At 39.9% G+C, this 24,422-nt stretch overlaps 1 protein-coding gene across 4 annotated transcripts; it reads left to right on the forward strand.

Moving 5' to 3' along the window:
• Positions 1 to 1,226: 1,226 nt before the first annotated feature.
• HMGCS1 (3-hydroxy-3-methylglutaryl-CoA synthase 1) lies at positions 1,227 to 24,418 on the forward strand. 4 transcript variants are annotated; one of them, XM_081053400.1, is made up of 11 exons: positions 1,227 to 1,377; positions 6,120 to 6,178; positions 11,375 to 11,832; positions 12,149 to 12,274; positions 12,811 to 12,975; positions 14,361 to 14,526; positions 15,352 to 15,522; positions 15,987 to 16,093; positions 16,877 to 17,002; positions 17,231 to 17,394; positions 18,353 to 24,418. In XM_081053400.1, exons 3-11 carry the CDS (start codon positions 11,385 to 11,387, stop codon positions 18,440 to 18,442), a joined length of 1,563 nt encoding a protein of 520 aa, XP_080909526.1. In that variant the 5' UTR covers positions 1,227 to 1,377; positions 6,120 to 6,178; positions 11,375 to 11,384; the 3' UTR covers positions 18,443 to 24,418. The 4 variants fall into 4 exon arrangements, with proteins under 4 accessions (XP_080909526.1, XP_080909527.1, XP_080909528.1 ...); XM_081053401.1 differs by lacking the exon at positions 1,227 to 1,377 and adding an exon at positions 1,471 to 1,535; XM_081053402.1 differs by lacking the exons at positions 1,227 to 1,377; positions 6,120 to 6,178 and adding an exon at positions 7,968 to 7,988.
• Positions 24,419 to 24,422: the final 4 nt, after the last annotated feature.

Here is a 24,422-nt window from a genome sequence, read left to right on the forward strand (position 1 = left end):
AGTGGTCCAAGCGAATATATTTTGCCACTTTGTTGCTGTGAATATCTCTTACTAGGTTGGTATCTATAGTGAATAATAAATTCCATATAACTAGTTATGTGATGCGCAGAATCATCAGTGACCCCTAATCAACAGCTTCCAAAACTAGAGGGCTAGAGATACAAACAACTCTGAACCAGTCATGGTCCCCCACCAAAACTAGTATTATGGTTTCTCTATCTGAGGAAGAGAGGAGGTAGAGTCTAATTTAAAGTCATAATTGTCCTCCTTCGGATTCTCCCAGTGTTTCAGTGATTGCCTTGAGCTTGAATTGCTCCTCTCTTTTCCGGGGCAGCTAGGCAGTCCTTATCCTGTGGATTCCCTATACTGAGAATGATGGGGTCCCTTCCTTCTTTCAACATATTTTGCTTGGCACCTACCATATATCAAGCTCAGTAGATGCAGTGGGGAACATGTTGGATGAAGCCCCTTCCTTCACAGTGCATGGGCTAGCAAAAAAGCCTAGAATCAGGATCAACTTCCCTGATCAGGTAAAGCCTTTTCTCCCTTGCTGGTATCTAACCCCAAACTATCTTGTCTTAGGTTTAGTTAGGAAGAATTGTCCCAATAGAAGTCTCTTAAAAAAATCAACATAGTTTTGAATAGAGGTGACAATGTTGGGTATTTACAAATCAGGTATTTAGAATATTTACTGATTTACAAATTCTGGGTGACGTATTCTGTTACAACTTGTAATGCTGGCTCACTTAGCTGCTCTGGAAACCAGAAAACGTTAAGATTGAATTCAAATCAAGTATGTCAGAAATCTTACAGGTGAAGCCTAGCTCTGGTTGCTAGGCAACCTCAGACTCTCAAGTGGGAACCAACTTGCCTCCCACATTTGACCATCTCTCCCCAGTGGTGGGACGCGGAGGCCCTATTGGCCCCCATGTCCTCTCACTCGGCTCCAATTGGTCGGAGAATCTCTCACTCTGCTCCCGTTGGCTCTCACCGTCTCGTGCCGCTCTGTCATTGGCATGTCGGCTCTCGGGCCACCTGACGTCACTCTCTCACCCCACTTCCTCGGCCCTCCGACTTTGTTCCCGCCCCTTCCACCGCCCTTCCCTCCGCCCTTCCAGCCACGAGGGAAAACCCCAGCGAGTACCCGCCTCTATTTTCCTTCCGATTGGTAGAAGCTGGACTGGGAGGCGGGCACTGCCCGGCTACTCTGCCGTCCGCGATTGGCTGCTGGAGCCATTGACCCACCTCCCACCGGCTCCCGGCGGTGCTGGAGTTGGGTGGGTGAGCGGCTATAAAGCTGTTGGGTGAGAGGAGGTGCCGCGTACTGCACTTTCGTGGCTCACTCGCTTCCCTTGGCCACCTCTCGGTCACCTTTGGGTAAGTTCCCCGCGAAGAGGATCTCAGCCGGACTGCCGAGGGGCTGCGGGCGCGGGGAGCGCCGGGCGGAGGCGGTGTCCTTGACTAGGCCCGAAGGAGCTCCGGCTCGGTCCAGGTCAGGGCGGAGGTGTGGACCTGGCCCCGGAGGATGGCGCGCCGTGAGTCGGGGCCGTGCGGGGCCCCCCTTGCCAGGGACTTGGGAACCACCTCAGCGAGTCTGAAGCGGGGCCGCGGACACGGGTGTGGGCGGGCGAGTTGCGGAGGGGAGGAGGCGAAAGGGCGTTGGAGGCTAGGGTTCTAGTGACACAGTCAGCCGGGAGCGGGAGGTGCCTGAGGAAGCGGGGAGTGGGGGAGTGTGTGTGTATGTGGAGGGGGACATCAGGGGGGATGAGAAAGAAAGGGGCTGGGCTGCCAGGGCGTTTCCGGAGCCTTGGGTGAAAGGAGGACGCCGAAGGATGGGGAAGAGCACGCTTAGCTTGTAGGTTGGTAGGGGGTGTGTCCTCCTGCCGCCAAAGGCAAGTGGGTAACATAACTTTTCTTCCTAGCTCGGGTCCAAGAAAGCATCACAACCATGATTTAACCTGGCTGAGCACTTGTGCTCTTGATTGCTTCTGTGTGTTTGCTTCACGTATCCTAGATTCCTGCCTCCCACGTTCCCACCTCCGTATTTTGTATGCCCATTAAAAAAAAAATAGGGTTCCTCAGTGTTAGGAAAACCTGTACCTCCCTCCTGCTAGTAGCTTCAGGACCAGCCTGACCTGGTAAGATGATGTAATGAGCAGATACCCATGGGCCTTCCCACACCAGAGGTTTTGGGTTAAGCCAAGGACATTTCAAAGCCAAGTATATGGGATCTTTGAAAAACGTTTGCCCTGCCGTGACCAGAGGTAGAGAAAGGATTGCTGTGACTCACCCTGGAGTAGGGATTTGGACAGAGGTAAAGCTTGTCATGCTTGTTGTCTTAGGGTATCAGAGGCCTCTTTTGGGGCTCACCTCTGCTGCGGCTCTTTCCTCCTGCTGATGCTCTTGCCAATCTGCTGTAGTAGAATGATGTGTTCTGCTGCTGCTAAGTAACATTTGCTCTATTTCAGGAATGAATCATGAAAAACAATGGCAAGATAAATGACAAAATTAAGACAAGGAAAAGGAAGTGCCCGTATAGTTAATAGATATTTCCTGCTGAGATAGGGCGTGGACTTTTATTGCACAGATTCTGTTAGAAGGCCGATTGAAAGTCCTTAACATGTATCTGTGCCAGATGGTTCTTTGCAGCTTGGGACATCTAACAGTTTGTGTTCTTCCTTTGACAAAAACTTTAATTTTATAATTTCAGTTATTTTTGTACTATATACATAAGGAGAGCGGGGATGGCATATCTTATGGGAGAGGAGAAAGACGTTCTTTGTGTCTAACCGATGTAGGTTTCTTTCCTCCAAGTTTGTAAGTTTGCCCTTTTTTCATTTCTGGTTTAGTTCAGTCAATTCTATTTTTGTCAGTAACCCCAGTTCTCAGAAGGTGTTTTCAATGGGGAGAGTTAAATGGATGCTAATGTTTGGGGCCATGTCATCTGTTAAGCTAATTCTGGGCCTTGCTTTTGATCTTGTTTACTTAAATATTCCTCCAGCATCTTTTGACATTTTGTTTCTCTTAATGGAGTGGTTTTGCAAATTTTTGATTGAGATGTTAGATAGCTTTTCTGACAGGAAATGCAAAACCCCGATATTGATGTAACGTGTTTCCTGGGTATCCTAGAATTTTAAAAATCATAATCCAGTGGAACTGAATGTGGGAGATGCAGTTGGGTTGTGGATGGAGGAGCTTTATGGGCCGTATATCAGAATCTCTATTTGGTTCCATTTAAAAAGGTTGAAAAAAATGTTACCCAATCTAATGTGAGGGTGGTAGGACTCAATTCTGAATAATGCTTGGCCTGTGGTAATGCTCACTTGCTGTTTGTCAACTGAGTATAGTTAGAGCAGAAGAGAAGGTAATCTTCATGCTCACAGTCTTTGTCTTTGCAGGGTTTATGATTGGGGATATGTGCATGTGGGAATCATAGTAAGACCAAATGTTCTCTTCTGATTTCATACATATTTCAGGTTAGGACCTGGGAAAAATTGCAACCTACCATTCGTTTTGAACAGCAGCAGTAAAAAGCCAATTTTCTGGACGTTATTTGGTGTTGCAGCTCATCTTAAAAGTGATACCTAAGAGAGCTTACTAATGAGGGCTGCAACAAGTACTTGAATCTATAAGATTTGTCCCTCAAACAATGGCAATTGAGGGCCCTTTAACTCCAAGGTCTCAAAGGGATTTCAGAAGAATCAAAATACAGCCCTTCCCCCAAGCTGAATCTAGGAACCCAGTGCGGATAAGAAGAGTGCCCATAATTAGTTTTCTATTGAGAGCAGAATATGAAAACTTTGGTGTGAATGACGTGCATGTTGTAGGAGTACGGGGCCCTGACTGGAAAACTCTAGGAAACCTTCCTGAAAGAGGTAGCTTAGAACAGGGCCCTGAGATACAAGTAGAATCTCTGATAAGTAGACGGGTAACTGGGGGCAGGCAGGGATGTCCGTGTTTTATACTTAGAGAACTAGACCAGAGTGTACAGGTGTAGGCAAAGCTGTCTTAACAGTAGTTTTGCTTGCTTGCTCCTCAGGAGGAAAGGCAGCTTATTTTCAATTTCCTGGATTTCTTTCTTGTAATAGTGAAAAAGATTGTCATGTAGTAGTTTATCATGAACTGAAATGTGTACTGGATGAGTTCCACCTGTTTGAATCAAGGCTAAGGAGGGAGAAATTCAGAACACGGACTAACCCTCAGAAGAAAACATCATTATAGGAACCTGGTTGGCCCTAGGCAGTCTAATCATTCTTCAGTTTTAATCTTTGCCCAACTTGAAATGCCTGTCTGTGTGTATGTCAGGAGTCCCAGACGTGCTTTGTGGTGACTTGCCCAACGCTTGTGATTCATGAACTGCTTCCTGATCCATGCTTCCTTCTATCAATCACTTGCTCTGAAAACACCTTCTGATAGAAATAAGCTGATGACCTGTTGTTTTAGTCAGAATAGAGAACCCTTCTAGCGATTACAGAAGAGAATGGAAAGTCTAATCCCTTTCTGATTTCTTCCCCAAAGTGGCATTCACTGCCTCCATTTGTTCACCAGGCCTCTTTTTCCTGAGAGCTTAAGTAGCACAGCAGCCCTCTGTGAATCTGCTTTCCCTTCTGTTTCTTTCTACTTGCCTCTCTTCCCCACGCTCTCTCCCCCTTCACTTTTCTCCCTTTCCCTTTCCCTTTCTTCCCCTCTCTCTTCCTTCCCTCCCGCCAACTTTCCTCCGCAATTTAAATAATCAAAATTGAAAGAGGGACTATTGGCAGTTCAGGGGAAATTTCCTTGGCATAAATTGTGTTAAAGGCGTATACATTCATGGCTTCAACAGGACTATTACTATGTTATTTAATCCTCTCCACATGGAGAGGAAATCATATGAAATCATCTCCCTCCCCCCTCCCCCCAGTGAGAACTGGTTCCTGTGGTCTGCTTAATTTGCAGATGATTTGAGATACTAAAGTGTAATTTGAGATAATAAAGATAATAAAGAATAAAGAACAAAAATAGGTTATTTTCTCAAAGCATATATGTAATACTTTAATCAAAGAGGTTTTTTATCTTTTCCTATAAAACTCAGGATTTATTTGTTTGGGGGGGGTGAGGGTGAACTTAATGAAGTAAAAGGAACTATATCTGTAAAGAGCTCTTTAATGATGAAATGATATAAAAGAAATAAAGCTTTACTAAATAGCATCTGAATGTAGTCTCTGGGCAGATACCAAATTGGCCCGTAATTAGAGAGCAAAGGGAACTGTGTTAAACATAGGAACTGTTGTCTCAAGTAACAATCCTATAGAACAGATGGACTAAAGAAAATGCCCCAAAGTCACTTTCCCATTTTATTTCCACGTAATTTAAATGATGACAAAGCTTGATGTTCCTTTGTCTTGATATATCAAATACTTATGTTTTTTAATATAAGCACTAGGGGGAATATCACTCTAAAAGGTTGGGGAGGGGGAGGGTGGCCAAGTTGAAAACAAGAGGGTAAGGTTAAATAATGAAGATAATTAGGTCTTGCTAGAAGGTGTTTTATTTGAAAATTAAGAACTAGGATAGTAGTCAGTGTGTTGGTGCTTTGTTGCAAAGCATTACTCACATATTGTATCTTCTCAGCAATCCTTCACAATGAGCCAGGAGGGCAGATGTTAGCTCCATTTTACAGATGAGGAAACTCAGACTCAGAGAGGCACAAATTATTGTTAAAAGCCACAAGCTCCTAAGTGCAGAGCAAGCTCTTGAATGTGTCTCGTTACTCCAGAAATTTGTTAGCCCAATACAACTTGTTTATATTCCTTTCCCCCAATTCTTGAAAACCCAAATTTAGTAAAGATGGCTACAACTCTTCCAGCATCATACTTGGTTTAAAGCCTGGCTATGAACTTACGTCAGTACATTACCAGGACTGAACCTACCACTGTATGTAAGACCAAATAAAATAAGGGGGGGAAAGTTTTATAAGCTTTAAGTGCCATTTTTTTCTAAGCAAAGTCAAATTATGTTCTATATAATAATGTATTTGGACAAGGAAATGTTTATATGTTAATGCACTTTGAAGTGAAATTGTTATTTGAATTTGTGTGGTAATTTATGACTTTAAAAAAAGTTCTTATTTGAAATTCTAGTGCCTGAAGGAAGAAACAGTGACAGACCTGGAGACTGAAGTTCTTTATCCCTCACACAGGTATGGCATCCTGTCACGCTTTTAAAAGGGAAGTGTGCCTCTCTAATGGTAGGGGGTATTTAATTTTTATCCTAGGGCAAATAACCATTTGTATGCACCATACATTCTTAAAATCCTTTACAGTGTAATACCTTATCTTTAAATATTGGTTTTAAATATTAGTTAATGCCATAATGCTTCAGAAGACTGTCTAATTTTGTGTTTTTTAGATGAAAAGTTAAAATCTAGAACTAATTTTAAAAATTAGTGTTCACTCATAAGAGAAAAAAATCTAGATAATAAAATATGACCACAATAACTGCTTAATCAGAAACAATCACAGGTAAGCATGTATGCCAATAGTGCTTTTAAAATTACAACCTTGAAAAATAGCATATGTGGGCTATGGATGGATGTTTACGATTAAGTAAGATTGAACAGTGATTGCAAATTTGTTTGACCCAATAATGTAATTATTTGCATCCATTGCTTTTTTGTATTGCCATGGAGCTCCTCTCATGATTCTACTGTTTTGGGGGGGTTGTGCTTCATTCAGTATTATGATTTCCTACAGTTGTTATAGATTTGAGATTAAAAGGCTAGTAGGATTTCATTTATTCAACATCAGCTTCTACCATATGCCAAGTGCTAAGCTGGGTACCTGGGACACCAAGACGAACAAGACACAATTCCTGCTCTCTAGAAGCTCTTGGTCTAGTGCAAAGAGGCTAACCCTAAATAATAGAGATGAGACTTGGAGCAATTTTAAACAGCATCTTAATGAAGGTCAGATAAGCATTTTGGAGAGATTAGCCTAGGGCAGGAGAGAGAGTGAAGGCAGAAAGCCTCCTGAGGAGGCTGGCGTCATACTTCCTGGGGTAGATGCCTAAGCCCCTCCCTTAGCCAGCCATTAGGAGCTAGGTCAAGGCTGCCCTTGGATCAGCACCCTCAGCTTATTTCCCTGCCTTTCCCCCTCCACACCTCCCGTACCTTTTCCAGTTCCCTTTCATTCATGGACCCTAAAGATTCTCCGAGGATCTCATCAGTCCCTTCTGTGTCCTGCGAGGAAATAGGACATGGAGCCCCTTTTGTCCACCAGAGGGGGTGAGCCTTCACTTTAGAACAGACTTGAGTCTTCCTGTTGGTACTTTCTTGCTGGAAGAGTGCTTTGGAAGGTTACAGAGTTGTGTGTTAAAAATGTACCATTTCCCTCCTTTTTAAAGATGAAATTTACAAAGAAAATTTACATATTTTATTATAAATACAGAATCCCCATTGTCCTGCTTAGACATTTTTTATTGTGAATACAATACTCTGAAAAATAATGAAGTACCTTTTTATCAGCAAAAGAATAAAAATATATCCAGGCAATTTTTAAACTGTCCGATTTTTAAACTGTATTATATTTAGAAAATTTGTGTGCTATTTAGAATAGTGAATTAACCACAATACCCCATTCTCTATGGGGTTAACACCGTAATGTGGACATCTCAGATCTTTAGCTGGCCTTTTTGTTTCTTTTATTTTTCTAATTTGTATCCAGCCTACTTCAGAGAGCGTTTGAGAGGACAACGTAAGAGCCTATACTTCATAGGATGTTTAAGAGTAAAGATTACAGACCAGAAACTGTATGAACTTTTTATTGTTTGAAATGCCACGGAAGCAATTAGTTCCCTGTGTTAATTTTCCTCTTTCCCTTTTTAATCTTACTCTTCCTCAGTTTCAACCAGAAGCTAATTTCACATTAGATGGCTTTTTACCAAGAGGTGTAATGAAAATAGCCACAAGAATGAGCAATATTGACTGAGTTAAAAAATGTTTCCATACCAAGGTCAGGGGCATGATTTAATTTGGTATGTGTGGGTTATTTTAGTTAAGCTACAGTTTTTTCCTAAGTGAAATAAGTCATTTATTTAACCTCTAGAAGGTTTAAGAATAACACCTTATTTTGTAAGTACCACTGTACAAGAATTAATCAGAGCTAGTCAGTCATTGTATATATGGTACATATGGATTAATTTTGGAAATAAAGCCTGGCCTTATGGATTTTTATAAACGTATTTATACCTTCAGAAAATTATATATACTTGTCCATTTTATTTCCAAAAGCATTGCAAGCAGTTGGGTCACGCAGGGAAAATTACACTGTCCTTAGCATGTGTAGAGCAGTTTGAAGAGTTGAAAAGAATCTGAAGGGTAACCTTGTGGGAAAGGCTGGGAAAGTGGTTAATCCTGCTGCCTCTGCTTTGGTGACTTAGAAGGTAGCATATAGGACGGGTTCCTCTTCTAAGTATATGGACCGGCCGTTTGTTTTTTTTAAACACTAGTTGTGGAGAGCTCTTTTCTGTGGACTGTGCAGAAGACTTAATCTTACTAATATTTTAATTTTACTATAAACTTAGACTCTGTCTAGTGACTTTAGATAGTCCCTTTATGTCTTCATTTCAACTTCAGTGTAGCAAAGTTTAGATTATAAAATTGATGGGTTTATGTGGGAGAAGGGAAAGTGGACAGGTACTTCTCTATTCACTTAGTGTATCTGACGGTCAGCCTGTTGAGTCAAAACAGTTGAGGCTGGGAGTCATCCTAAACATTTCCTTCTTTTCCTAACGTCTAGTCAGTCACAATTTCGGCCAGTTTTTTGCTTCCGTGTTTTTTGAAGCTGTCCCTCTTCACCCGTCGTGCAGTAATTGTTCTAGTTCATGGTCTGTGTCTCATTTGGACTGCTGTATCGGCTTCCTAATAGCATTCAAAAAATGTTTGTCATCCCTGAACTTGATTTTAGAGTTGGGAAAGCACTCATTTCCACACTAAAATAGGACCAGGTTATTCCTGCTTTAAACTCTCTGCTGGCTTCTTATTGTCTTTGTGATCAAGTTAAAGCTTCCTAGCATCAGCATGCCAGAACCTTTATGACCTGATGCATATCTAGGTCTCCTGACCTCTCACCCACTTCGTCTACACACTTGGCCTCACACTGCACTTCAGTGTAGTTGTAAAACTTTTTATAGTTCCTTGGAGTGTGTGTGTCTTTGTTTACGTTGTTCATCCTGTTGAAAATCTTCCTCCAGCAGTTGCTTCTGCAGAGTTCTACTGCTCACTCCTCCTCTTTGTAAGACTCATGTCAGGCAGCGGGAACCAAGAAGCCTTTCTTATCCTTTGCCTGCTGCCAGGCTGGGTTAGGTAGCTCTCCAAAACGTAAGGTGACTCTCTCTGTTGTTTATTATTATGATCCATTTGTACCTTACTATCCCATGAGACAGTGACTATTTGAGAGGGCAAAGATCATCTATTGAACTTACCCCAAAGGGTTGGCATGTAACATGCCATTGTTCAGATGAAGGGAAAAAAATATATATGGATAAGATTCTAGTATTTAGAAGGAAGATTCAACAGGTATCCCTTAAGACCTGTAACTTAGATTGTATGATTATATTTCAAGGTGCTTACTTTTGAGGTTTTAATAGATACATTATTTGATGCCCTATGGGCTAAAGGTAGATTTCATGGTTTAAGGGCAGCCTTTCTACTTTAGATATTCTCTCAAGATTTCAAAACTTGACTCACTGTAACAGTAGTCTGTAATTTCATTATACCTAATACTATTCCAGAGTTTGCAGAATGGCAGAGGCAAGTGACATAAATACAGGATTTGACATTTCATTTTCAGGAGTCAAATTTTTGGTGAGTTGGCAAATAGAAGGTTAGTGAACCAGTTTAATCCAGGTAACTTTCATAAGCCAACATCTTTATGTCAATGAAGAGCTGAAATTCTGCCACTTAAGCAGCACCATCCAATTATGTGATACCTAAAAAGGAAATTGAATTGTAGAAGTTTATACATAGAAAGAATTCTTTCTCTAAAAATAAGGGACAGTGCTACTGCTCAAAGCCTGACAACTACATTTTTCAGACTCCTATGCCAGCTGTGTTCTGCTTATATACTACAATGGAAGTAATCAAGTGAGATTAGACGGTGGGAAGAAGTAACCATCTTTTTCTTTTTCTGTCAGTGGCAACAGCAGCAATGGGTCTCTGGGTTGTAGCTCAGCAGCTTCAGTAGGAAGGCGAGCTCATGGGATACGAATAACCACGTTCCCCCTTTTCTCCTATAGTCCCTCCAGCAAGTTTGTATCTATTTGCCTGTATTAAATTCCCTCTGAAATATCTAGACTACTTCCTATTTTTATGATTAATACAACTTCTATAAAGAAATTGAGGCTCAATTGGTTATGTGACTTGCCCATAGGCACAGAGCAATGCTCTTGAGTGGCTAGCACTTCTTTTTTTTTTTTTTTTTTTAACGTTGGTAAGTAAATCTAGACATTACTGAAAGTTTTTACAGTGTCTAACTTTTTAGTGCCCTTTTGAAAAAAGAAGAGGTGGTTTTAAGGGATGTTATCTAAGAGTTAGGTGTTCCATGAATATGTGGGTTACCAGTTTTCCAATTTAAATCAGTTTTCCCCCCTGATTTAGAAGCTAAGTGATACCTTGTGGTTTTATGATCATTTATCACCTATACACTAGCTGTAGAAAGATAGAATATTGGCATTTGATCCTGTGATGCGTCCTGGAACTTGTCTTTGCTTAAAATTTTAATCATTTGGGTTCTGGGTGGAGGGTTCTTTGGATTATAATATCAGGGGTTACGTATAGATCAGCTTGGTAGACTTCTATAGTCTGGCTTTTCTATTCACTGGGATTGTTTAGATCAGTAAGGAATGCAATATTGTTTGATCTAATAATTTTTAAACTCATAAAAGTCAATAGCTGTGAATAATCATTATATCTATGATGAATGAATGAATGACTTATTTAAACTTTTTTTGATGGCCAGGAATAGGTCAGGTACTTGAATTCTAATTTGTGGGCCATATTATTAAATTGTCGTTTTGTTTTTTCTTATAGTTCTTTACAACATGGAAGAACCTTATTTGAGTTTTCTTTACTTCTAATCATGTTTTAAATCTAAAGATGTCTAGTTTTGAATGAAGCGCAAGCCTTTCTGAAAGATGATAATTTAAAATAATAGTATCCCATTCATACTATAATTGCTACTTCCACATTTGAAATGACTGCCCTAAGTAAAACATGATAAATTTAGAAACAACTAATATTTCAGGTGATAGTTGAACTCTTAATGTCAATTTCTCAAGTTTGAACTTGACAGTCTGCAATTTATAACCTGAAACTGTTTTTTCTGTTTTTTTCCTAAAGCTCTTTCACCATGCCTGGGTCACTTCCTTTGAATGCAGAAGCCTGCTGGCCAAAAGATGTAGGAATTGTTGCACTTGAGATCTATTTTCCTTCTCAATATGTTGATCAAGCAGAGTTGGAAAAATACGATGGTGTAGATGCTGGAAAGTATACTATTGGCTTGGGCCAGGCTAAGATGGGCTTCTGCACAGATAGAGAAGACATCAACTCTCTTTGTATGACTGTGGTTCAAAATCTTATGGAGAGAAACAGCCTTTCTTATGATTGCATTGGGCGGCTAGAAGTTGGAACGGAGACAATCATTGACAAATCCAAGTCAGTGAAGACTAATTTGATGCAGCTCTTTGAGGAGTCTGGGAACACAGATATAGAAGGAATAGACACAACTAATGCATGCTATGGAGGCACAGCTGCTGTTTTCAATGCTGTTAACTGGATTGAGTCCAGCTCTTGGGATGGTATGTTACGCGCCTCTACTCCAAAGAAACTCCTTGCAGATGAATAAGCCAAAATTACCTTTTAATTAATGCCACGTGCAAACTTTTACCAGTTAGGCTTATTTGAATGTATTTGGGAAGATAGCTATGACTTTCAACTTATCTGAATTAATGAATTGTTTATTGTGTAGGACAAAATTACTAAAACTTAGTGAGATCTTTTATTCTTTACCAAATCTGAGAAAAGCATATTCTGGGGAAAATATAACATTTCAGTTTGCGTGTATGATATTTACAGTGTTGATCACCTTGTGTACTAACAAAAAATGTTTTTCAGGACGGTATGCCCTGGTAGTGGCTGGAGATATTGCTGTATATGCCACAGGAAATGCTAGACCTACAGGTGGAGTTGGAGCCGTTGCTCTGCTAATTGGGCCAAATGCACCTTTAATTTTTGAACGAGGTGAGTGATTGTGAAAGTTTTTTGTTAAAGTTTAAATTAGCACAATATGCTGGGAAATTTGAAAATAGAATCTAGTACTTACTGAGTGGTCAGTTAATGCAGGAACTGTCTGCTAAATGCTTTATATGTGTTATATTTACTGTTCATAGCAATTGTATGGTATAAGTGATGTCATCCCATTTTATAGAGAAGTAAAATGGCTTTAAGTAATAACTTAATGGAATAGCTTGCCCAGAGTCAACACAGTAAGTGGCAAGTTTAACTTGTTTTCAGTTCAGTTAGGCAATTGCGATCTCCCAATTAGATTTATGAAACTTGCATGAAAATGTTGCATATCAAGGAGTCTTAGGCCTGTCTGGATAAGGTTAGGTGTTGTTTCAATTACGTATTGGCTTCACCTTGTGTTTCTTAACACTGCCTGTGGCGGGAGGTGACTAGATAGTTAAGGAAGGCCCCCAGATAATGCAGTGTGCTTACTAACATACAAACATCAAAAAGCAGAAATACATGGACATCTTCCTTTTTGGTTCTAACAGGACTTCGTGGGACACATATGCAACATGCCTATGACTTTTACAAACCTGATATGCTTTCTGAGTATCCTATAGTAGATGGAAAACTCTCCATTCAGTGCTACCTCAGTGCGTTAGACCGCTGCTATTCTGTCTACCGCAAAAAGATCCGTGCCCAGTGGCAGAAAGGTGGGTTTTATCCATTTCTTTGACTTGGTATCTGGTGAGGATGGTGTGATGTGCCTGGTGTCTTCACTGAGAAACTGCTTCATGGGCATCCTTCATTAGTGTCCTTGAACCATTTCTGTCTCTCCTACTAAATAGCTATTTTCCCATAGTTTCTGGGAATGGGTAATTTAGGAAGAGAGGTAAGCTTTGGAAATGAGGTATATCTCTGCAAAAATACCTAGGTCGATTTACCCCCAGTAAGAAAATCAAAAGTAGTGTAAAAGAAAGTAACTTGAGTTTTGTTCATCTTTCGTGAGAAGTAGTTTCACAAGGTTTTAGTTTTTTGCAATTGTGATCCACAGAAAACTGTAGTGAAAATAAATTACTGAAATGTGATTTCCCTTCCCCTAGAGTCTATTTGCATTTGACCTATGAATTCATACTTATTTTTTTAATGTCATCGTGAATCTCCATCCTTAACCGTGAAAAAGTTCTTATGGTACTGAAAAGGACAGTATTTGAATTCATGCTATTAAAACACACAGTATCACATAAAGTGTGCTTTTTCTATAGTCCAGCCTTGCTTTATAGAGGTTGTGAGAGGATTAAAAAGAATATTCAGTAACAGATATTCAGAAACCTAGTGGCTCTGGGTAAGAAGCATTCTTGCAGTATATAAAATGTCTTACTATTTAACAGCATGTATTTAACAGTACAGTGATTTTTCTAACTTTTTATTATGACACGCAGTAAGAAATACATTGTTTGTGCATGCTAAATGCAAACAAAAGTTTTATAAAGTTACTTATCCATGCTGCAAGTTATGCAGTTTGCTGTTTTCTACTCTATTTCATTTTTAAAAGTACTCTTAGTTTTTTAAGGTTAAAAAAATACTGGCCTTGATCCACTAAATTGATGACACAATCCACTAGAGTTATGACTCTGAAGTTTGAAAAACAGTAATGTATATTGTTCTATCTGTGGATGTCTTTTTTTTTTCCTTTCCCCTTTGTTCGCCTCCCACTGCCCCAACTCTGGTTCAAGCCGTTGTTTCTCAGTCTAATTGTGTAGGACACAGCTCCTTGGCCCATGCTGGTATTATGAGCCTTGCTCTCCTCCCGGCTGAGGCGGTCGGTCACCAGCTCACAGCAGCTCTCGCCGGCTGCCGGCTGCTCACACTGGCTGCCGGCCATTCATAGGAGCACGGCGCTCCAACCACCTGTGACAGTGGGCGGGCCCCCGTGGATGTCTTTGATATGCACTGTAAACCGTTAAGTTATTTTATTATACAGTGTATATTTGGTTTCTCTTTAAAGATATAAAGCCCCCCAGCCCTGTTCTAAAATCAAACTTCAAAAGTTAGTGACTTATATTAATTTAATAATTTCTCTGGATTTCTTTTTCAGAGGGAAATGACAAAGATTTTACCTTGAATGATTTTGGCTTCATGATCTTCCACTCACCCTATTGTAAACTGGTTCAAAAATCTCTGGCCCGGATGTTGCTGAATGACTTCCTTAATGACCAGAACAGAGATAAAAATAGTATCTATAGTGGCCTGGAAGCCTTTGGGTAAGAGTTGTGATTTTTTTTCCTTCTATTAGGAGAGCATTTTTTAATATGTTATGTTAAACTGTTATTTATACGGTCCTGAAAATTTTAGAGCCAGAAGGATGTTAGGAGTCATTTAGTCTAGCCTGTTTATGTCTTTGATGAAGAAACTGAGTCCCAGAGAAATGACGGCTTACATACATGAATTCTTTAGTCATTTGTACTCAGATTTTCTGGTTTCCTCCTTTTAGCTTCCTTCCCGTTGTCACTATGATAGTATAGCCGCACAAGTGGCTATATTTAAACAGCCTCTTCATTCTTCTCCCTGCCTCTCTCTAGCCCCTGTGCCCATATCCACCCTGCACACTGCCACTATCAAAGTCTGCTTTCATATTTCTTACTTTTTCCACTTGAAAGCCTCCCTAGCATGCTATGCCTCTTAAACCCATTCTCTCTCTCCTTGCCTGTGTCCCTTCTCCATCCGATAAAATTCTACTCAATTCTTAAGACTTGGCTCCTATAATATAATGACTCTTCTAACTAAATAGACATACTATGGACTTAAAATAGTAGTATATTCTGTTTGGTGACAGTGAAGATTTAGTGGGTTTATTAACCCAACAGAATTAAGTTTTCTTAATTTTATAATAAAAATGTTTGAGAAAAAGGACTGTGTACCACTGTTACGTCTTCCATAGTAGTTGGCATGCTGCTTCTTGGCTTTTAACAAATGGAAAAACAATCACACACACTTGCATATTAGAATACTAATTGGATACACTATGTAATGTAATAAAAATATAGTGTTTGAACACTGTAAAACCATCTTTTTTACGAATCTTTCAGGGATGTTAAATTAGAAGATACCTACTTTGATAGAGACGTGGAAAAGGCATTTATGAAGGCTAGTTCTGAACTTTTTAATCAGAAAACAAAGGCATCTTTGCTTGTATCAAATCAAAATGGAAATATGTACACATCATCAGTATATGGTTCGCTTGCTTCTGTTCTAGCACAGTAAGTATAAATTTCAGCTGCTTAACTCCATTTAGGGAATGTTAGAATTCTAACACCAACTTTGGTGCCAGGTATGTTGGTGGCAGGTCACAGAACATTTCATTTCCAGGCTTTCTTGCCAATTGTCCATTGAATTAAAGATACATGGGGTGACGCTGCAGTAATCCCAGAGTATTTAATTTCACACGGCTTTTCTGGCCAGTCTCATGGTTTTATTATTCTTGACCTACAGTTGAACCATAAATCCCATGTTGACAGAGTAACTTATTTTCTATAAAATAACTTGCGCAAGCCGCGTCATTCTCAACGAGATGGAAATGCTTGTTTCAGTCTGCTCATTGTGATGGTAAAGCTTTAGGTCCGTAAGGCTATAGAATGAATTTTTATTCCAACTCCTAGCTTCCTACACATTGTAGCAGTTTTAGATCAGCTAAACTTCCTAATAAGTCTTTCCTCCTATACAGGTTCTCACCTCAGCAGCTTGCAGGAAAGAGGATTGGTATGTTCTCTTACGGTTCTGGTTTGGCTGCCACCCTGTATTCCCTTAAAGTTACACAAGATGCCACACCAGGTGAGTACTGAGGCTTCGAACCAACTGGTAAGGTTGATACTGCAAGCTTCTCAAGCAAGCACTTGAATCTGTTCCATAGATCATTATATTATTACATTTTAGTCTTCATTACTTCTTTGAACATAGCCAGATTTTTTTTACTCTCTAAAAAATGTTTCTTGACTGGGTAAGGGGTAGGATTATGTCTGCGTCAGGATACCTTCTTTCCTTCCTTCCACGTCAGCTTAAATATTTTTATGGCATAGTGCTTTTGATTTTTCCTTTTTTGGCAAATAACTTTGTTTTATCTTTTATCTCATGTTTTAAGCATATGTAGTCATGGGAAAGGGAAGCATATTTATTTAATGCAGGCAGCTTTTGAGTTTTTACTCTAATGATTGAATCTGATCATGAGTGAATAATATCAGATCCCTTCTTAGTCTCTCATATCTAAGTTATCTAATTTTTGTAACATTTACAGGTTGGCTATATTTAAGGAAACTTCTGTGTCTTCCCTGAGAGCAAAAACATGGAGAAAAACTGATGGTAGATTTGGCATTACATTAAAATTGTATCATGGATCGACCATAGACAAGTTATTTATAGTTTTAAATCTCACCTATTTCCTCACGTGGCTACTGGCTGACATTAAACAAATGTCTAATCAGAGGTCATAGGAAGCTGTGTTAAATAGATATCATCTTATCTTTTAATTAAACAATAGGCAGTAGTTTTTTTCCATTTGGCAACATTTTGTTTAGGCTAATTTTAATCTTTTAATGTTGGAATTATTTATTATTTTAGGGTCTGCTCTTGATAAAATAACAGCAAGTTTATGTGATCTTAAATCAAGGCTTGACTCAAGAACTTGTGTGGCACCAGATGTCTTTGCTGAAAATATGAAGCTCAGAGAGGATACTCATCACTTGGGTAAAAATATTAAACTATTAATATACATAAACATACACCCAAAAGTATATTGGGGGGCTATGACAATATTAAACATGTTACGTATAAGCATATCTAGATATCTAAGCTATAGTCAGTACTAATCTGATGGTGGTGAAAATTATAGGGAAACATGCAACGTTTTTAGTTTTATTACCAGATAAGTTGTATGTCATAACTAATTTTTCATATTCTTCGCCTTTCCTTTAGTCAACTATATTCCCCAGAGTTCAATAGATTCACTCTTTGAAGGAACATGGTACCTCGTTAGAGTGGATGAAAAGCACAGAAGAAGTTATGCCCGGCGGCCCTCTCCAAATGATGACACTTTGGATGAAGGAGTAGGACTTGTGCATTCGAGCACAGCAACTGAGGTAAGTAAAGCTCGCTGTTTTTGGTTTTGGGCTTTGACTAGGTTAAAATTTCTATCCCCAGATCTCAGGGCTTAGGGGACCTAACAGATTTAGCAACTTAAAGGAATGTCAATAAAGCAGAGTGATTCAGAGCAAGGGCTCTGGGATTGGATTCTGGCTATGCCATTTTCCAGTTGTATAAAGTGGTTTGCACTTAAATGATTAGCATTTTAAAAGTGCACAGTAAATACTAGGCTTTATTAGTTGTACCAGAATTTAAAGGAAGACTGATCTAGAGAGAAGACTCGTTTGTGGTCAAGTCTTGGTGAGAGGTGAAGAGGGACAGGGTGCTGAGGTCCTCACATCTCTTATCAGGCCATTGTCAAATCCATCTCCAAAATTGTAAGGAGATTAACAATAAATAATAGCTATGCTTTGAATTCCTAATATGCCAGGTACTTTATTTATATTTTCTAATTTAATCCTAATAAAAACTACCTTGACGTAAATGATACTCTGCCAGTTTTGGAGATCAGGCTGCAAGAAGTTAAATGACTTGACCAGGATCATAGCCAGGCTTCAAACTGAGAACTTTATAACCTTGAAGTTATTTATTTTATCTGCTCTTCACAAATTTGGTGAATGCATAGTCTTGCTTCTTCCTAGTATACAAATTATGTAGCAGGTCAAGCTACTAGTGTTTGAGTTGCAAATGCAGGATGTAACAAGTAAAAGACTGTGTCTGGTGGGTCTCTGTGGCCTTCCTCTTTCTCTTGCTATTTCAACAATTGTATAATAAATTCACCATAAGGTAAAGAATGGACATTTAATTCCCACTATGAAAAGTTACATAGAATATGTATTTAGCATAAACCTCTCCACAGTTTTTCTATTGGAACTTTAATCAATACCATGACTCTTAAAAAACAACAACAACAATAACAACCATGAGACAACAACATCTTTCCTTTAATTTTAGCATATTCCAAGTCCTGCTAAAAAAGTGCCAAGACTCCCTGCAACAGCAGCAGAACCGGAAGCAACTGTCATTAGTAACGGGGAGCATTAAGATACTTCTGTGGGGTACAAGACTTCAGTTTGGGCTGGGGTGGGTGGGCTCTGTATGGGAACAGCTGGGAATGGGGATGTCTGGGGACAATTTTAGAGGATTACATGTTGCTTAAATTTTTATGTGACTGACATGGAGCTTGGAGAACTATAGTGTTCTTGGGGAAAGTCTTTTTGCTCAATTTGCTAATATGCTTCCTGTTGTGATCTAGCCAGCGCTTAATGTACTCAGATGAAATTAAGGGTTCGGGAAAACTTCATACCTCTCTGGCCATTTGTATGCATGAGGCTTAGTTTTAAAGTGATAGGATGAATCGTGTGCTTCTGGCGGAAAAAAACTGAGGTACTCGTCTCCAATTTTAATTTTTTTAAACATGTAAGAATTTTATACTTCGAACAAACAAGATTACTGAAAGTACCTGTGGTTTTTGAAAAATGTTTCTAGTTTAGGGAATATGGTCTTAAAAGTGATAAGAACAAACCATGCGTGAAAATGGCAAGACAAACATGCTCTTTTTCTGAAATTTGTACATCCTGAAGAGAGAGTTGGAACAGTAACACTGCTTCTGGAAACTGGACCGTTGCTTTAAGTCCAGGCCAGCAGTGACGAATTATTGTAATGACATCTGAACAGAGAGGTGCTACGTAGCATTGGGCAGACATCTGGTGGTACACTTGGGAGCTATGCATGTAGCTCTAGGTCTGCTTCGGAATCAGTTCAAGGTGGATTATGCGGAACAACATTGATGTGATTGGCACGTGTGTGTGAGGAAGTGTGTTGTTTCAGTCCTTCTTTGTACCTTATTTTGAGAATAAATAAAACATTTTTCTGGTTGCCTTTTAAAAATTTTAAACAAAAGAAGGATGGGGCAAGGCATTATTAGGTTACTTCTGATGCTTCAGTGTTATAAATTCAACTTAAAGACTGTCAACGTAAATTCATGGTGTCAGTATTCTTGTCCTTTTTTCTTTTTTTTTTTAAAAATCTGTTCAATGAAACTGAAAAAGTAAAACCCAAGTTTTTACATAGTGTGACCGGTCAAAACGAGTATTCCACTTCAAGATCTGGAAGTAGGATCTATAAGGCATTTTCTCAGACATTCACCTAAAGAAAACTATCACATGGGATGAATAAGACTGGTTAGACAGTTTTGTAGATCTCTTTGGTGCTGAACTAGGACATGAGCCTTACAGATTGTAAAATAGAGATAGTTGGAACTAATGTACAGAACTAAATTTTTTAAAACTTTATTTGCTGTTAAATTCTGTGAAGTTTCAGTTATCTAAAATAAACCTACACAAATATGAAATGCAATATTTCAAATTGCAAAGGAACATGTAGTGTTTGTAAAATACTCTCATCTAATGTTAACCAGTGGTATTTTGATTTGTATAGTCATAATTTGTTAAAATGACTTCATTTTAACATCCGCTGATGTAGCTTAATAATGTAAATTCAGATTAAAAGATTGATGGGGAAATGGTGCATGAAATACTTTTGCAAGTATTGGGAGTTCGGTATGTTTTGAAAAGAGTAATTTAACTTTTGAGTGTCAGGAAATGGGTTTTCTCAAAGTCCATTGCCGGCAATGGGCAGGCCTAATAATGCTGGCACAGAAAATTAACTGTACACTTTATTAACAGTGAGGTGAATAACTTTGAATAAAGTTTTCGAGAAATATTTCAGATATTTGAGTATTCTTTTTTCCTCCTGAGCTAACATTTAGGCAAGAAACTAACTAATATGCTATTTTAAAATATGGGCATTCATTTCATTTCAGTCTATTCATTCACTCATTTATTCATTCATCATTCAACAAACATTCAAAAACATATTATAAGTAAAGCACCTGCTTAAGTCAGAAATAAAGATTTACAAGATATATGGTTTTGCCTTCAAAGAACTATTCGTCTAGTATGGAGGAATTTATACTGATAATTTATTCTTCTTAGATTTCATATAAGTAAATTAAGTCCCAAATTGGGTGGTAAGCATGTATGAAGTTTGCTATAAATTTTTATAGAGAGTTACATTGTTTTCCTAGAAACAACCTAAGATTAGGGGTTGGCAATTAAAGATTAAAAGCAAATTTCATAGCCAACATAGAAATGCCTGCTGCCAGCTAGAGCCTCCAGCTTCAGGGTCACGTGTTGCTGAGGCTCCCAGGGGTTTTACAGAGGCTTTTTGTATTGGCGTTGATACTGGATTAGGTGATCTCTAAGAATCCTAGCAACTCTTAGGACTGTATGAATTAGGACTCAAACCAGATTATTCTCTAGTACTGATCAGCTCATATTTTATCATGTCATGTCTAGATTCAAAGTTTAGTAATAATTTGTTTTTCTGGGCTAGTCTCCTGTCCCTCTGGGTCATTTTGAAAATGAGGCCAGTGTCCTCTAAGGTCACTTCTGCAAATTCTAGAATCCGAATGAATATGGCTTGAAGAGTTCTATCCTTCCCCTTCTCTATCGAATTTGTGCACTTTCTTTTTCCACCTTTGGAGTTTTGTTTATTTTTATGAACACTAAGTCTAAGACTAACACTAGACGAAACTCAAATAGATGCATACAGCTACTTTTGATCCTCTTGTAACTTAGTTGAAGCACTTCATCTGTTGTCTGCTCTTTGAAATGTCCTGAAAGAAACAGTAAAGTGGAAATCAAAGGAGTAAGGAGTGTAACAGGATTCTTAAATAATTGAAAGCAATGTAATCTTGACATAAAAGTGAATGCTTTGCTTGAAATTTCTAGCAACTGCTCTTAAATTGAATCATAGGTTCCTCATTTTTTTCCCGATTGGTGGTGGAAGAAAATAGTTGACCTGTGACCCGCCCCCCTCCTATTATAATAAAGGCAGTAATTTGATGCTGAAGATTATAAATGTAGTCTTCAGGATGTTTCTATATCAGGGCTTGAGCTTATAATAAAAAAAATTTGCATTTTAAACGTGTACAGGTAAAAACCCAGGAATTCATCTTTTACTTTGTCTAATTTCACCATTGTGCAGGCATCTATAATAAAAAAATAATAGAGGTTTTAGTGAATTAATTTTGCAAAAGCTTCCCCGCGCCTCCAGGGCTTTCACATGCTTAAACTAGCATCGCCCACCCATCTTAGCAAAACCTTGTTGATCTTCGGGGTCTAGCTCAAGAGTTGCCTTCTCCCTAGGCTGCCTGGACTACCTTCCTCAGTAGTGAGCACTTTTCATGCTAGGCATCACATTCTTTCTTCGGGCTTACAAACTACAGGATCTGGTCCCTGCCCACTTCAACGCAGTGCCACAGTCATCCTGCCTTCTCGTCCATTCCTCACACATGCCAAGTGTGTTCCAGCCTTCAAGCTTTTCATCTGTGTATCAGGAGCCCTGGGCCCCACTTCAGACCCCTGCCCTGCCTTCTTCAACCTCCTGCCACAGTTGTGGCGACTCCTTACATGCAGTCTTTGACCAGGATCTCAGAGAATATGCTAGCACTTCCCTTTGGATTCTTGGTACGTACCTTTCCAAATTGTGATTTGGGATCCCCACAGAATTCATTTCGTTCTCACAGTTTCACAGCCCAAGAGTGCAGAGGTGTTAGGTTCCCATGGGGCCACCATTGACCAATGGTCACTTACTGGTGGATAGTGCTTCCTCCTTTTATTCCCTGGGCAGACAGTTCTGGCAAACATTCAGAAAATTCTGCAGACTTTTTCTATGGCCAATTCAGCAGTGCATCTTTACATTGGCTTTCCTCTGTTCTGTTGTACTCCTGTGTATCTCTCCTGTATCCAGGGATCATTTCCTAAATAAATGACTTGCCCACAAGTTTTTGTTTCAGGCTGTGCTGTTACGAAGAACTGAGGCTAAGACAATCTATACCCAGAATAGTCTTACAAAGCAGTCAGGCCCTCAAGAGAGGAGGTTGGAGCAGGTTTACTCATCAGTCATGGCAAACACCCCATTGCTGTTTGTAGTAGGTGGAATGATGACCCCACCCCCAGAGTGACCAGCTCTGGACCCTGAGGCAATAAAGAAAGCTCAGCATCTGGAAATTTCAGTGATGGCTGCCTACTGAAGGCAAACGTTGACAGAAAATGCTGCCATAGAACTGGACATGCTATGATAAAGGGATGGTGGGGTTCTTGAATGATAGAGCCCATGTGTTATTACTTAAATGTCAGAGGCGAGGTGGACACAATACAACGGATGGTAAGGCTGAAATGGAAATTAGAATGCCTTGATCTGCAGGGCTTGGTAACAATGGCTAATAGAGCATAAAGTTCCGAGTGACAGTTGCCTAGAGTGTTACTTGACTTGTACAACCCAAAAAAAGAAAGGCAAGCTGATAAACAGAAGGCTGCTGTAGCCTGTTACAATGAGAAAATCATGGTCCCACATCTAAGTTAATATACTAATTCAGTGCACAGTGAGGGGGAGGCCGGGTCTTTTTGAGGAAAAGCCCTGCTGCCACAAGTATATGCATTATACATACCCAGAATTTTTAAGGACTGTTGGATAAAAGCTCTAAACTGAAAAGGATTCCAGGGAACCCTGAATACCATTACGGCCCTCTGTGTAGACAGGGTCTGTTGAAACCAGGTGATAAATGGAGTTCTGGCCAAAGTCTGTCCCACAATGGGTCCCACCTTGGGGCTCTTTCCCCAGTCTCCAAGTATATGAGTATATTTGGGATAAATATATTTAGACCCCTGACGGGTGGAGGAAGAGCCACATGGGAACCTTGAAAATGTGCCATGTTAGTAAACCAGGAGCAGTCCCAGGAGGAAATGCAGTTATCAGTGTCAACATCCACAATTTGAAAGCACACCGAGGTAAAGGGCTCCATCGTAACCACACTCACTTCACTTACTCATCAGACTCCCCCAAAGAGCAGGGGGATGATAGCGGATGATGGTGGACTGCTATTAATTTGCTGTAACTGCCATGCTGGCTGTGGTGCTGACTGGAAGCTCTGGCATTGACAGGCAGTGATTGCATTCATTCTTAACTTCCATCAGAAAGGGGAATGAAAAGCAGTTCACATTTCTCTGGGATGACCAGCAATTATTCATTGCCCATAGGCGATGTTAAATCTCCCGCTCCATGTCACAGTGTGGTCTAGAAGGACCTTGACCATTCTGCAGAAACAGCATTCAAGGTGGATTTGGCCACAGAAAGTGGCAAGTACTCTTGATGCCCTAGTAAGATTTGTGTGCCAGCACGTGGGTGATAAACTCCCTGAAGAATCAGGGACCGGCCACCCTGAGAAAATATTTAGAGGACCAGTGACGTACATACTCCTTTACAGTAAAGGACAATTTGTTGCACCTCATACTCAGCGCTGGGATAGAGGCACAGCGTTTCACAGGCGTCTCGGGGTTTTGGAAGCACATATATTGTACTTGGTATATTCCTCTAACCCATTGATGAAGGCTACCAGTTTCGAGTGGATCCCACACACACAAAACATCCAGTTTCAGGCTTCGGTCCAAACTGCGCTGCTACTCTGGCTCGTACATGTAGCGGTGAAGATTACTCTGGAGTCTCTGGCAGCCCCAGCAGAAGGTTACAGCACAGCCCTGCAGGGTCCTGGAAGGCCATGCTTTCTGCCACAGAGAACTACACAGGCTCCTGGCCTGTGTAGAGCCCTTGTAGAGACTGAGCACCTGATTATGGGACATTAAGGGGCCAAGCAAATGGAGATGTCTCCTCAGGAGCCTGGCATTATCAGATCCACAGCCATAAATTCAGATGGTACAGCAGTGATTTCTTACTGGAGTTGACATCTACTCGGGATATGGGTTTGCCTTTCCTGCCTGCGGCGTGTCCTCTAATAATCAGGCTACAACAGACAGAATATCTCATCCGTTGTCATGGTGTCTCACATAACATCACCCAAGGACCACTTTTTGCAAAGGCAGTGTGGCAATGGGCACTTGAGCAACCACCGGATCTACTCATCTGAACGTGTACCTCAAAACCAGAAGCAGCCCGCATAATC

This window comes from Rhinolophus hipposideros (assembly GCF_964194185.1).
Source record: "Rhinolophus hipposideros genome assembly, chromosome: 7".
Lineage (NCBI taxonomy): Eukaryota > Metazoa > Chordata > Mammalia > Chiroptera > Rhinolophidae > Rhinolophus > Rhinolophus hipposideros.